The 13,847-nt window shown below is 38.2% G+C and overlaps 2 protein-coding genes across 2 annotated transcripts; both read left to right on the top strand.

Moving 5' to 3' along the window:
* The first annotated feature begins 825 nt into the window (after nucleotides 1–825).
* On the top strand, nucleotides 826–4,726 carry LOC128358630 (YY1-associated factor 2-like). The gene is made up of 4 exons (XM_053318963.1): nucleotides 826–936; nucleotides 1,254–1,379; nucleotides 3,436–3,588; nucleotides 3,733–4,726. The coding sequence occupies exons 1-4, from the start codon at nucleotides 911–913 to the stop codon at nucleotides 3,971–3,973; spliced, it is 546 nt and encodes a 181-aa protein (XP_053174938.1). The 5' UTR covers nucleotides 826–910; the 3' UTR covers nucleotides 3,974–4,726.
* Nucleotides 4,727–5,715: 989 nt separating this feature from the next.
* On the top strand, nucleotides 5,716–13,598 carry LOC128358683 (glucoside xylosyltransferase 1-like). Its single transcript, XM_053319035.1, has 7 exons — nucleotides 5,716–6,039; nucleotides 7,463–7,646; nucleotides 7,999–8,130; nucleotides 8,226–8,477; nucleotides 9,413–9,536; nucleotides 9,700–9,872; nucleotides 12,464–13,598. The coding sequence occupies exons 1-7, from the start codon at nucleotides 5,822–5,824 to the stop codon at nucleotides 12,623–12,625; spliced, it is 1,245 nt and encodes a 414-aa protein (XP_053175010.1). The 5' UTR covers nucleotides 5,716–5,821; the 3' UTR covers nucleotides 12,626–13,598.
* The last annotated feature ends 249 nt before the right edge of the window (nucleotides 13,599–13,847 follow it).

Below are 13,847 nucleotides of genomic sequence, written 5' to 3'. Positions count from 1 at the left end.
GTAATTTCATTTAATGAAAAGTACAGGGTTTGCATCTGATATGTGCATTAAGCAGTAGACATCTATAATATAAACTTTTTAATATAACATTATAGACATGAGACACATCACCCAATACCATTCCTTCAAGTGCCATTGTGGATTTAATTATTTATTGCAGCTTCATTATCTCCCTCCTCACTTTATTTGTGATGAATTGCAACTCAATACACTTTGTAGTTTTATATTGTAAAAGTTCATAATTTAGATAGTAATCAAAATGATTATCTTTAAGGTTACTTTACATTATGCATGTAACTTCTTTTCTTTGTCAATGGCTATCTTATGTCGACCACCCACTATGACCTCAATAATAAACATGAAGAATCACCACCTTTCTTGACAAAGTCAACCAAATCTGAAAATGTATAAGCTTCCTAAATGTAGAATTTGTATTGGATTGGATTTCATTAGATTACACAGGTGTATCTAATAAATGAGTGTACACAGCATAAAATGCCGATTACAGGCGCTTCTTTTATTCAAAAAATAAAATTTACAAATCAGTAGAATGTGGTAGAACAACTTAATCACTTACAAATAAATTCTTTCCTGAGTATTTATTGCTGCGCACATAAGATAAGAGATATCATTTTATCTTAATCTTCAGTTTCACTTCCCTCACTAAAGCCTCAGCCTCGCCGCTCTTTTACAGTGCTGTAAAACTGCACAAAGCGCCTTGTTACATCAGTGTTGTGTCACATTTATAGCTGTCCTCTGTTGTGATTACGTTACTAGTGATTGGGTTAGCCCCTGTCACGTGACCGCCCTCGACAGGAGTTTCCACGACAGCTGAGTAGCAGCTAAATGCGTTTTTTTTCACCTGTAACGTTGGCCCTGTTCAACTCCACTGAGACGAAGTTACGTAAAAATGGGAGACAAGAAGAGTCCCACGAGGTAAAGCTGTCGCCGGTGTGTTTGAATGGAGACTTTACTGGGCTATTCATGGGCAGAAAGCGTGGTCAATGGATGGAGCTGTTTTACTAAAGTGTTCATGGCGGCTAGCTAGTTTAATATGGGGCAACTGGCTGTGTAAACTGAAAGCTCCCTTTTCCTCATTGACTTGAATGGCTTCTTACGTGAGAACATCTCCTCTTGAGTCGTTTCTCTTCCTGTTTAGGTAATCTTTGTCCGACTATTAGTTTTCGCAAACGGCGTTCTCATTGAAACATTTTGCCCGCTGTCGCTGTGTTTTTGTTTTGTTTTGTCTGAAGGCCAAAACGGCAGTCCAAGCCCTCCTCCGACGATGGTTACTGGGACTGTAGCGTCTGCACATTCAGAAACACCGCTGAGGCGTTTAAGTGCATGATGTGTGATGTCAGGAAGGGGACGTCAACTCGGTGAGAATAAGTCAAGCTTTTTTTCATTTTTAACATGTTCAAGATTAATATTTTTCGAACCCTAACCATGTGAATGCACGTTCAAGCCAAATACACGATCCAGCTTTGTGCGTTTACCTTAAAGGAGGGGTTATTAATGTTTCAAGTCCGTGTTAAAACATCAGTCAGGTGCCCAAAATGAACATTAAAATAGGTATTTCTTTCTGTAAATATTCCTCCTGTTCATACTGGCCATTAAAATATTTCTTTATAATGCACTTACAATGTAAGTGATTGGAACCAAAATCCAAGACCTTGTTTGATCAAAAATGTATTTAAAAGTTTGCCTGAAGCTAATATAAAGTTTCAACCATCCAAATTTGTCAAATCGTGTTAATATCTTTCAGTCTAACAGTCTTTTTAATGCCAAATGCAAGTGTTCTTTTTGTTACTATACTTATACCACCGCAGCTCAACAGAGAAACACTGTTAAAGGAAACACAAAGAGTGAATTTGATGCTAAAAATACTGTAAATGTGGCAGATATCCACTTGATATGACTAACCCAGACTGCTGAAGCTTCATGCAAGCCTCAGATAAAACATTTTAAAGCTTTTTTGCACAAAACGACTGTGGACACATTGTGGATTTTGCCCCTATCACTTACACTGAAAGCAGACTTGTAAAATTGTGACCCTATCCTTTAACATTAATACTTCATACAGAGCACCATGAGAAAAGATATGAATGTTTTAGCTCCTGCTGCTACTTGTTGATGGTAAAGAATTGACTAGTGACTGAAAGTCATGGTTTAAATACAACACATCCACTGTATCACATTCAACCTAGGAAGGGCATCTTCATTAGATTACATAGAAACCCTGGGGCAAGTTTGAATCAGAAAAGTATGTACCGGTACTTAATTCTTGAGACCTTGGTGGTGTTTTAGAATCACCATAATAAAAGACATTGCATACTTCCTTTTTTTATTTCAGTGCACATGCATGCCAGTCGAATGATGATGGCCACCCACAATAGCTGCAGAGAAGAACCCTGAACTTGCAGAGAATTAATCTATCCATTGAACTGTACTTCAGAATAGCACGAACATGGCTAGTAAATTGAACTTCTGCACAAAAATTAGGGCAGTCAGTGTGAAAGTTTTCACCTCTTCTTGTATCCTCTTGTCCCTCACCAGGAAGTGACTTGCGTGAGATGAAATGATGAAAGGATGAAAGGACAAAGACAGGGAAATACTATTAAGACTGTGCTATATGCATTGCACTAAGCTTTAGTATATTAGTTGTACATCCAAAAGATCCAAAATACATGGACATTACTTAAAGATCCCCTCCAGACATGTTTTAAGATATGCAAAAGTTACTCTGATTGGAATATGTGTCAGATATGATGTTGTTTTGTTTTGTCAAACGTTTCAAAGTTGACGAACAAAGTGCTCGACAAAGGAGGCTTCAGATTTCCTCATCACACTTGTGTAAATTACATACTGGACCACGATTGGCCTCCAAACTACAGATATATAAATCAGATATTCAGTGAGCACAGAGAAACTTTCCCCCCTCAGATGAGAAATGAAAACAACTCTGCACATTTTGTACGATGAAAGTCAAACGTCAAACTGACATTTTTAAGTGGAGAGACACTTTATTACAGCTAGAACGTATCAAATAATGCTACACAAAGTCCAAAAATAAACAACACCAATACAGACTAATAATCAAATTGGAGACTTCATGTCTGATAGTGGTAGTGATGGCAGATGGTGTTAACCTTATCAGATCTATAGTGTTTCCACCCTGCATGTCTTTAGTGCTAATGAAAGCTCAGTCTGACCCCACTAATGTGAGATTGCTTGTAAAAAGAAAAAAAGGATCTGTGTATTGACACAGTGTCGCGTCCACACTTCCACTTTTTGTCAAAGTTTTTGAGATTTCAGATTCAGTCAAAGGTTCCCATTTTAAATGATTGTTTGGAGTCTCCTCTTCCTGGTTGAATAGTCACATCAGTTATGATATAAATGTAACTATGAAGCCAATAACCTTTTTTGGTCTTTCAGAAAACCACGGCCTGTTTCTCAGCTGGTTGCACAGCAAGTAAATCAGCAGTTCGCACCACCCACACACCTTAAAAAAGAGAAGAAAGAAAAATCAGAAAAGGACAAGAGTGAGAAAGAACTGACGCTGAAGAAGAAAAGCCATAAAAAGATGAGGTAATGAATTCACATGGAAAAGCCATGCTCAACACATTCATCATTGTAGCTGTGCTTTGCCACTACTGGAATATTTAGTATCCTCCCAGCTTCTTCTTTTTTTTTTTTTCAAATCCTGCTTCTGTTTTTGTCTTTCCTCACCAGGCCCAGGTTAAAAAACATAGACAGAAGCAGTGCTCAACATCTAGAGGTCACAGTTGGAGACTTGACAGTAATAATCACAGACTTTAAGGAGAAAGCTAAACCCACGTCCACTTCAGCAAGCGCCGCCTCAGCAGACCTACACAGTCAAAGTGGCTCAAGCTCTGACAACACTGAACGAGGAGTCTCCAGATGCTCCTCACCTCGTGGGGAAGGCTCATCAGTCAATGGAGAGACTCACTAACCTTCACCCATAGCAGCACAACCCATTCCTCTGCACTCTCAACAGCCTCAACCAGAGATTAACTTCAACATGCACATTTAAAAAAAAAAAAAATTAAAAATACTATAAATGCCAATATGATAGCATTCACTTCCATTTTTGGGTTGTATTTTTCACCACCTTCCCATGACGACAAAGCATTCAGGAGTCAAGATGTATGCTGAATTCAAAGAACTGTTGCAGCAGAATCTACCGTGATGAACTGAAAAACAGAACAGTAGCATTAAATCCTGGATGTCAGCGGAACTGTGCCAGACGTTGTGGTGGCTTGTGTTTTAGCACTTCAGTGTGACGTCACCATCACACAGTTGATAGTTCCTGTTATGGACTACTGAAAGTATTCAGAGTGATGGCTGCAAAGAATACGTGATGCATTATGAAAGAAATGTGAAAATCATCTCAGAATTGTAGTTCATTGTTGAATTTTGTTATCATTATTTGCACTTGATGGTATCCTTTTGTTCATAATATTTTTTTTTAACGTTATTTTCACTTTGCCATTATCAGCCAATCATAACACTGTTGGTTTCTGGCCTTATCCAGCTCTCATTTTTGCCATTTGATGCAATAAATGTTTTACTGTCTAACATTTGAGTAAAAAATATTGAACAGTTATTCTAAGTATGCTTCTTCTTCACTTTGTAGAGTTGAGCATGATTTAATCTATAGGATGGTTTATATTGTAAAATATTGTGAAATAAAAATAAGTTGTAGATACTTGGATTTGTTTTTATCCTTAATTTTTCTAAGATTTGATAAAGTTGCTTTGTCAGAAAAGAAAAAAGGAATTCCCTTAAGAAATCTGTTCTCAGAAGTTTATGGACTTGTTACCAGTTACTTACAAATTTGTCAGCAATTTATTTTCATAGTATGACTGTAAAGGCAAAGCATTAGATTGACTTTGGTTTCTGACATGTTGCAGTTTTATCATCAACAGGCCAGTGTAGAACAATGGATGAGTAGCAACACTGTGTGCATGCATGTGTGTGTGTTAATATTCCTTCCTTCCTTCAAATCTTTCTTATCTATGGTGTATTAAAAAGGAAGGTCATAATATAAGTAGTGGTGAAATGTGGTGGTTAAAATGCTGCTTACATGTTAACATGCCAGTAATAACACAGTGAAACCTTTACCTTAAATGACTTGCTTGCTGATCATTTACACTGGGATATTGGTACTTTAACTTAAGTAAATAATCTACTTACACCACTGCATGAAAGGGAATAATATAGAGTATGTTTTATTATTCTGTAAATAATATATGTAGCTATGAATTTTCAATTAACTGCAAAGTTTAATACCATTTTATACATTGAAAAAAATGTATGGAGAAATTTGGAGATTTTGCATCCAGCAATAGTCAACATATGGTTGCTGTATAAGCTACAGTACTCACACCAATATACCCTCATATGAACTACCACATGTCAATAAGCTCTCTTCAATTTGTGCCAGTGCTATTTTAGTTTCACTTTTGTGTCTCAGGATGTTTGATCGTGTGTCCCCTCCAAGAACTGCATGGTTTCCATCCTGAGTGACATATTGTGAATGAAAGATTTAGTAGGTGTTGATTTGGCTTTTGCGTAAGATGTTCTATCTGTCGACCGTCCACACGGTAACTTACTGACAGATGGTTGACAAAACGAAACACACGTGTTAACAGACGTGGGTGGGGCGAGAAACTGTCAACAACTGTGCTTTGGTTTACCTTCTGACTTGACTTATGAGATAGCTCAGCTAGCAAGTCAATATATCACAAGGTCAACAAAAATGTTTAGTTACCGCTAAAAGAAATACTGGAAACGCAAAATGCGATGCTACCTTCACGCATTTCTCCTGTGCGTGGTCTTCACCTTTTTTTCACTGGTGTATGTATTCAACCAGCTAGCCTCCACCTTGGAGGACCGAGATGAGTGGAACCTTAGAGAACAGAGTCTATCCGACAGAAGTAGTCATGACACCGGGAACCTTCTCAGGAAAATGCCCGGACTGGTAGGCCGTAGAGACCGTGAAGATGGGCTTGACAGGTAAGTTAGCTTAGCTACGTTATCTATGACACCTATTTTAGTTTATAATGTAACTTAAACACATTTGCCGCAATTAGCGCTTGTTATATTTGTTGTTATTAGTTAAGTTAGTATAGGTAAGTAGTGACTGAAAACTAGCTAAAACATTATTGGCGACTACTGCCAGCTAACGAGCTAGTTAAAATTGACGGCATATACTGGAAACTGTATTAGTTTATGTATTAGCCACCAGAAGCATAGTATTGTATAGTTGGGAAGGTTATCTCGAGAATGTAATTCACTGTTTGGTATCCACAGTCGAGTTCAGAATAGCTTGCTAATGCTATGTCTTAATCTGACAGCCATCACCTGTTTGGCCACCAGTCTATTGATTATCCATTAGCATTACTGCCACCTAATCGCGTCCCTCCTTAGCTTTTGGCTGGGCTTAAAGGATTGCCACCTGTTTATCATCCAGCATTAACCTCAAGAAGCAGTTTAGATTTAATCCCAAAGCACACCGTTTTAATATCTTGGGGAACATTTCAACTTCGAGGATCCAAAAGATCATGTTTCTATTCTGTCAGGTGTAAGTCACTGTCAGTCACTTACTGGAGTCCATATTGGAGACTGCCTGCTGATGTGTGTGGAGTGAACTGCTTATTGGAATCAACTTTTAGGTATGACTGATTTTGTGCATCTCTATAAAAAGATACAGTGGCCTTCTGCTTTCAACTTTCACTTCTTAGGTCTACAGTTCAGAGTAAAGGCTGGGCCTATTGTTGCACTCCTAGTGTTTCCTATGACTACTCTTGAGGTTTTGTGGTTGTAAGTTCATGCACCTCTCATGTTCAACATGCTAACACATTTACTACTTTTATATCAAGCCTTACTCTATAAAGAAAGAAATACCAATCTCTGTATACCTGTCATAAGTTTACATTCTTATATTCACCATTACACTTGCCAATATATCACTGACAGACTTTTCATCAGCTCTAATCCCACACTTGATAATGCAGACCTGGGCAGAGTAGCTATAGTTCTTCTAGTGTTATATCAGGGTTGCTAGAGAGAATGATAATAGAAGTCTTGGGGCGTTGTTTTGTCTGTGTTGCACCCTGCTTGATGTATCCTAGGGTTGTCACACTATGACATGTATGCAGAGATGGGATAAAAAATTGGCAAAGTGGGACCGATATTCAAATTTGAACGTAGTAGTTTACAGGGAACACTCGGAGGAAGTATAAGTGACTTGTTCTACATCCATTCATTAAATGTAATGACAGTTCAAACCCTACAGGGCTGAGTACCAGTCAGCTGAGCCTGCCTGCTGATATCTTCATTAATTTGTGCCTTTCCTGCACTTCTCAATGTACCCATGCTTTTGTAAGTCAGGGGATGGATTAATTAATGCATTATTTAATTTTGTTTTGGCTCTTAGAGAGAGGCCAGCCTCTGCAGTCAAGGAACGTAGTGAAGAGAGGAGTCACCTGGCTGTGGTGGCCTGTGGCACCAGGCTAGAGGAGACTCTTACCATGTTGAAGTCTGCCATTCTGTTCAGCAAAAAGCCTCTGAACTTTTACATCTTTGCAGAGGATGATCTACATGACAGCTTCAGAAATGCTGTAAGTTCTCTGATTGTCCACCCCAACAACACTGCATACACACTTTGATGTAATTGTGTATTTATTGGTCACAGACGGTTTCCAAAGGGAGTAGTACAATCTGTGTGCACAGGCAAACACTTGGCATGACTGTTCAACTGGCAGCCTGCATGCATGAATAAGACCTATAAACTCCTCCCATTAGATTTGATCATACCGTTTTAAAACAATTATCACTCTTAGGTTCAAAAGTTTAGATGCATCATTTATGAATGACAACAACTTATACCATAATGTTTCAACATTTGAGTCCATTGATTACATGTGGATATTGCTGAAGCACAAATTTCTTTGTCCTTATTTTTTCTTACAGCTGGAGTCCTGGCCCAGGACTGTTCAGACCAAGTTTAACTTTACCGTCTACCCCATCACTTTTCCCAGGGAAAATGCAAAAGAGTGGAAGAAGCTCTTCAAACCTTGTGCCTCTCAGAGGCTCTTTCTGCCGGTAGGTCTAGAGTCATTTTCCATGCATGAGATTGTATCACTGCTACAGGCAGTGATACATTTGTTCTTATTAAGATTTTGCTGTCTTATTTGCAGCTGATCCTGAAGGAGGTGGATTCTTTGCTCTACGTGGACACAGATATCCTTTTTCTGCAACCAGTAGAGGAAATCTGGGCCCTCCTTTCTCGATTCAATGCAAGCCACTTAGCGGCCATGGCCCCAGAGCACGAAGAGCCACGTATCGGCTGGTATAATCGTTTTGCCCGCCACCCTTACTATGGCAAGACTGGCATCAACTCAGGGGTTATGCTCATGAACATGACGCGCCTCAGGGAGAAATTCTTTAAGGTAAATGGCAGGTAGATGCTTTTCTGTGACAGGCTTAAGTTGTTATTTTTCTCTATGTTAACCACTGACAATGTGCAAATTAAAGGAATAATGATCATTAATGTCTTAGTATGGAGTCAGACCACCACAAGCCTACATAACAGCTCCATTTCTCCCTGCCAAGTCTGTGTAACTCTGTTGGAGGGATGAACACCATTCCTCCACAAGATATTCCCTTATTTAACCTTTATTTATTCAGGACTCATTGAGATCAAAATCTCCTCTCCTCAAGTTTTTCCTCTAATTTGTCCCCCGTCTCTGTATGTAAAGCTGGAATGATTAACACCAATTTCATATAGTGCTTAATGATGGTCATTATGATATTAAAATACAGATTTTGAGTATTTGCCTATGAAGGCAAGGATTGCAAAGAAGTTGTGAAGCGTCTAAACTGTAAATGTAAAATTTAAATTAAATGTATTATTTCCAGGGCTGAAATCTTCCCAATTCCACAAAACAGTTTATGTTAAGTATTGCTTTATTGATGCAAACATGACTACAAATTTAGTGTAGTAGGTTGTCAGTTAACACCTTTTGATATTTTTGTGAAGTGATATATATCATATTATATATTCATATTAAACATCAACCTTTATACCTTAAGTATATGTTGGAAATATTTAGAAATGTGTGAACATTTGACATTTAAAAAAATGTTGGCAATATTGAAGGCAACCCCTGGAATAGCTGCATCACCACAATTGACCAATTGAGGTCACTCTTGTAATTCCATCTGAATTTCCAGAACAAGCACAATTGTTTGGCACACAAAACCGTTTCTTTGAAATGTTAATGTGAAGACTGAAAGGGATTCATTTTCCAGAATTGCAGGTTCATGATGTCCTGATGGAAATTAATATGAATGTTCTCTGATTGTTGTATTTTTGTCCCTCAAGAATGACATGACAACAGTTGCACTTAGATGGGAGGAAATTCTGATGCCCCTTCTACAGAAGTATAAACTCAATATCACCTGGGGGGACCAGGACCTTCTTAATATCATATTTCATCAAAATCCAGGTTTGTTAAACCACATGCACATCATCATTTCAGTCACGGATGTGACACACTAACAAGACTTCACTGAATAAATTTCTTCTTCCTTGAAACATTTACCATTAAAGAAGCAAACAAGGTTTCTAATGAGTTGTTATTTAACTAATCCACTCTTGCTGTGTTGCAGAAAGCCTCTATGTGTTCCCTTGCCAGTGGAACTACCGTCCAGACCACTGTATTTATGGCAGCAACTGTCAACAGGCTGACCAAGAAGGTGTCTTTATTCTCCATGGAAACAGGGGAGTTTACCATGATGACAAGCAGCCAGCATTTCGAGCTGTCTACGAAGCCATCCAAAAGGTAGAGACAGCATCAACTCTGAGCTCCCACAGTAAAATAAAGACCTGTGTTTACTTAAAGGAGCTGATTTGTTACCGAATGTCTTGCTTTGCAAGTGGTTTCTAGATGGAATTGAGTATATTTTTTCTTGCAAAAGTTTTCATGAAAGAGCATTCCAGGCACAGCTTACTGTGAAATTGTATGAAAGCTTCTGCAACAGGAGGAAAGACTAGTAATGGTTTTGTTTTAGTTTTTAGTCTTTCCCTGTGCCTTTTTTCCTTTTTAAAGGCTAGTTGTGTAGGTGGACCAGGCTATTTGGAAAACATTTGCTTCTCATTACATTATCAATAGACACTCCAGGCCATTGCTTTTCTCTTATGGATGCATCCGTCCACCAGTGCTTAATCAATAGCCTGTTAAACATTTCCGTCACCCTATCTTTGCTCTCCCCCAAAACAGACAACTCAACCCCACCTGGCTTCCACCAGTGGAATGGTTTTGTTATGGTGTTAACAGTAAGGCTGAATTTCATGAAGGTTGTTACAGATTTCAGGCACCTTTTTATAATTTGAGGCATTTATTCTAGTATTCCCATGGCCTCATTACTAATTTTACAGTATCTGTACAATCTCTAGAATTAATAAACAAAAATAAACATTTAAAAACAGGATTTCTTTTTAGGCTTATTCTGTCCATGTTTCCTACTATAGATGGATGCTTTATAATATTACAAAGATACACTTGGGGAAAAAAAACCTACACGCTTACTGAAACCAACAGTGTGTTAGTCCATCTCTCAAAACTTGCTGACATCCTGTCTGCAGTACTCAGTCCCATGTCAAGTCATTCTTGAGCAGCTGGTAAGGTCTGGCTTTATCTTGACACTTGGTGTAAAATCTAAAGGTTTTCACACTTGTAACCTCCTTAAATTGGTATGACAACCTAAAGAGCGCTGTCAGTGCATGGCTGGTACTTAAAAATGAAAACAGAACTTGCATTTTAAACGTATGACATCTGTCAAATTTACCCAATACAAGTTCCATTTACTGTCCACTATATGTTCATCACCAGTGATGCAGCAACTCAGTTGGACAGCTCTCTCACTGCTGCGTTGGCGGCTCGCGTTCGATCTGCTCTTGGTGATTTCAGCACACCAGTCAACATGCAGGCAGCAATCGGGGGAGTAAGGGAAGCTTCATTAGCTGGTCTCCATCCATTACCGCCACAGGGCCCAGCCTGGCCACTATCAGTGCGGGCAATGTTCTCAGCCATTAAGTAAACGAGCAGGCTTCATTATGGAGCACTCGGCCCTCATGCTTCCATCAGTCTCTCCGACAGCACAAACACACATACAGCATCTAAGACAGCACATACCATACTCCACCTGATTTTAGGATGTCGAGTAGGAATGTGGCTTTTGTCAAATAAACATAATATGTGTATGATGTAGATTGATATAAGATACAAGGCTTTGTTATAGCCTTTATGTACTCTCAGTTAGCTTACTAGAATAGAGACTCATATAACTGAAGAACATTTCTTCCTTTCTTGTTATTAGCTATATTTTTTCTTGAAGCTTTTATCAGTGTTCCCTATGGCTCCTGTTCCCCAAGCCCCCTCCCAGTTTGTTTCCACTCAGACCTTCGAGGACAGCATCCTAAAACCTGGAGCAGGCAATTCCAGCGGAAGCTCTAATTTCCAGCCCACCAAGAGCTCCTTAGCCAGTCCATCTCACAAGGCAGGCTCTCCCAACCAGCAGAGGAGCTTGCAATAAAGGGCACTACCATTACCCAGCCAAGCCCACAGAAGAGTTGTAAAATTTTTAGTGCTGATGCTAGTTTGAGACATCATGATGACTGTGTGGACAACGCACCAGCAGCATCCACATAAAAATCGATAGGAGGCTGTTAATGGTGCTTTATTGCCTGCTGCAGTATATGAAATATAATAAAGAAAGTGTGCTTTGAGTAACCTAATGCTCAGCCAAACTGGAGTCAAATGAGATGTTGTAAAAATGTGATTTCTTATTAGCAAGAGAGCAGTAAAAGAATGGTGTATCTTAATATGAAAACAAAAGGTCTGCATCTTTATTTAAATATGGTATGTGGTGAAAGCCTTGGCTATTAATGTTAACTTGAAGTGGAGCTGGAAGGTTTCATCCTTCAGCTGTTTATTTGGTGGCACAAAAGCGTACAATAAAGATGCGTATCTTGAATGCTGCAGCTGTAGTTTTTCAGCAATACTGTCACGCCTTACCAAGCCCGTTCTTGAGTTGTTAAGGTAATTGATATTCATAATCCAAACACACTCTGAATTGACAGATATAAATCAAATGCAAAATGTATTGTGTTGAACTGACAGTGACAAATGTGGCACTCAGTTTGTATGATATGAATGCAGAAGCAACAACGCAGTAAAAACACACTTGTTTAATTTTATTTTAAGTGCTTTTTGGGTAGTGCCAAGAGCAGAATAACAGCATGGATTGAAGTTGGTGCAGCCATCAGAGACATGTTACTGTGAATGTATAACATTGTAATAAAACCTGATCTTCAGTGTCTAATATCTGAAATCAGCTATGTGACACCCTCATATTTTCCTTTTCATCACAGTACCCCTTTGGCGAGAACATGGAGACATCACTGCTTCAGCCTCTGGAGGCGTCGCTGCTGACCACCACGCATACCTACTGTGGAAGGGCCAGCCACCTTTTTACCAAGAGGTTAAAGCAGAGCATCATGTCAATGCAACAGGATGTCACACAGAGAGGATGATCATTCACCACTGTAATACCTTTCCATGATTATTATCTAATGTCTCTGATAGAAAAGAGGCTTTGATTCAAGACACTTCACAAACAGACTCAGGCCTACATTGAGTCATCATCTGTTTACAACTGCATATCAAGACTGTTTGGAAATGGGGAAGGGTTTAATTTTTCTTATTGTTTTAAATCAAGCCAATGTTGGTACATATCTGTCCAATGAACACACATCAGGTCACTAATGCTGTGTCACAATGGTGGAAAATGAATTGGGTCCACTTTAGCGTTCAGAGATTTTTAATTTTAAAGCTAATAAGTACAAAACTTGTTGTATTCCAGACAATCACATTGTATTGTTTTGTTGTTTTTAAAGAGAGAACCTACAATCACTTTGTATAGTTGTCCAAGTTCTTCAGGAAAGAAAAAATATCAGCAGGGTCCTTAAATACGCTGTTATCAAGAGTATTTTATTAGAGATGTTTTTAATATAATTTTACGTACATGCTTTATTTTGATGTTTTTGTCATTGCAGTATATCATGAAAAAGGGTTGTTGTTCTTTAGGTACTTTGTTAGCTAAACAAGAATGTTCTTTTTATTTAATGTGACATTCTCATATGTCACAGTTCTCATTAAGAGTACTTGGAACTTATTAAATCTCAAAATATCAGTATTTATTATGGATGGACTTCTGTGACAGGAAGCAATTTTGATGTCCACGGTTAGAATTTAACGACTATTGACTATTATTAGTAGTTAAGTCATTTTATTCACAATGTTGCCAATATCAACAGGTTTTCCTATAACTGGAAAAATGTTATATAGAGCCTTTATTTTCCACTCCAGCAGCTAGCATCAAGACATTTACTCCGAAATGCAAAGATTTGCACTATTGATTTATAAAAACAAGGATTGTAACAATATAAAATCATGTTTATATTGTTATTGTTATATGATCAGTAATATGAATGTCTTATGGAGAAACCAGCATAAAAATTTAAATGTATATCAAATGAAATGTAAAGAAATATTTTGCAAACTTTGAACATTTTTAGATGAATAAAGCATTTCTAATGGTGCCTGTGACACACTGTACTATGTCTAAAAGATATGTTTGTGATGCATTTAAAATGAGAATGTACAGTACTTTTGAGCTGCTAAAATATTATGATTAAAACAAGGAATTACAACTAATTATGTTTCTAATGAGGTGTGTGTTAATTCTCTGGTGTA

The sequence above is a fragment of the Scomber japonicus genome, chromosome 5, assembly GCF_027409825.1.
Source record: "Scomber japonicus isolate fScoJap1 chromosome 5, fScoJap1.pri, whole genome shotgun sequence".
Classification (NCBI taxonomy): Eukaryota; Metazoa; Chordata; class Actinopteri; order Scombriformes; family Scombridae; genus Scomber; species Scomber japonicus.
This window is presented reverse-complemented; position numbering and strand designations above follow the sequence as displayed.

Coding starts and splice junctions, on each gene's coding strand:
- LOC128358630 (XM_053318963.1), top strand. CDS start 911: ATGGGAGACAAGAAGAGTCCCACGAG. Junction 937..1,253: donor GACAAGAAGAGTCCCACGAG/GTAAAGCTGTCG, acceptor TTTTGTCTGAAG/GCCAAAACGGCAGTCCAAGC. Junction 3,589..3,732: donor AAAAGCCATAAAAAGATGAG/GTAATGAATTCA, acceptor TTTCCTCACCAG/GCCCAGGTTAAAAAACATAG.
- LOC128358683 (XM_053319035.1), top strand. CDS start 5,822: ATGCGATGCTACCTTCACGCATTTCTCCTGTGCGTGGTCTTCACCTTT. Junction 6,040..7,462: donor CGTGAAGATGGGCTTGACAG/GTAAGTTAGCTT, acceptor TTTGGCTCTTAG/AGAGAGGCCAGCCTCTGCAG. Junction 9,537..9,699: donor CATATTTCATCAAAATCCAG/GTTTGTTAAACC, acceptor GCTGTGTTGCAG/AAAGCCTCTATGTGTTCCCT.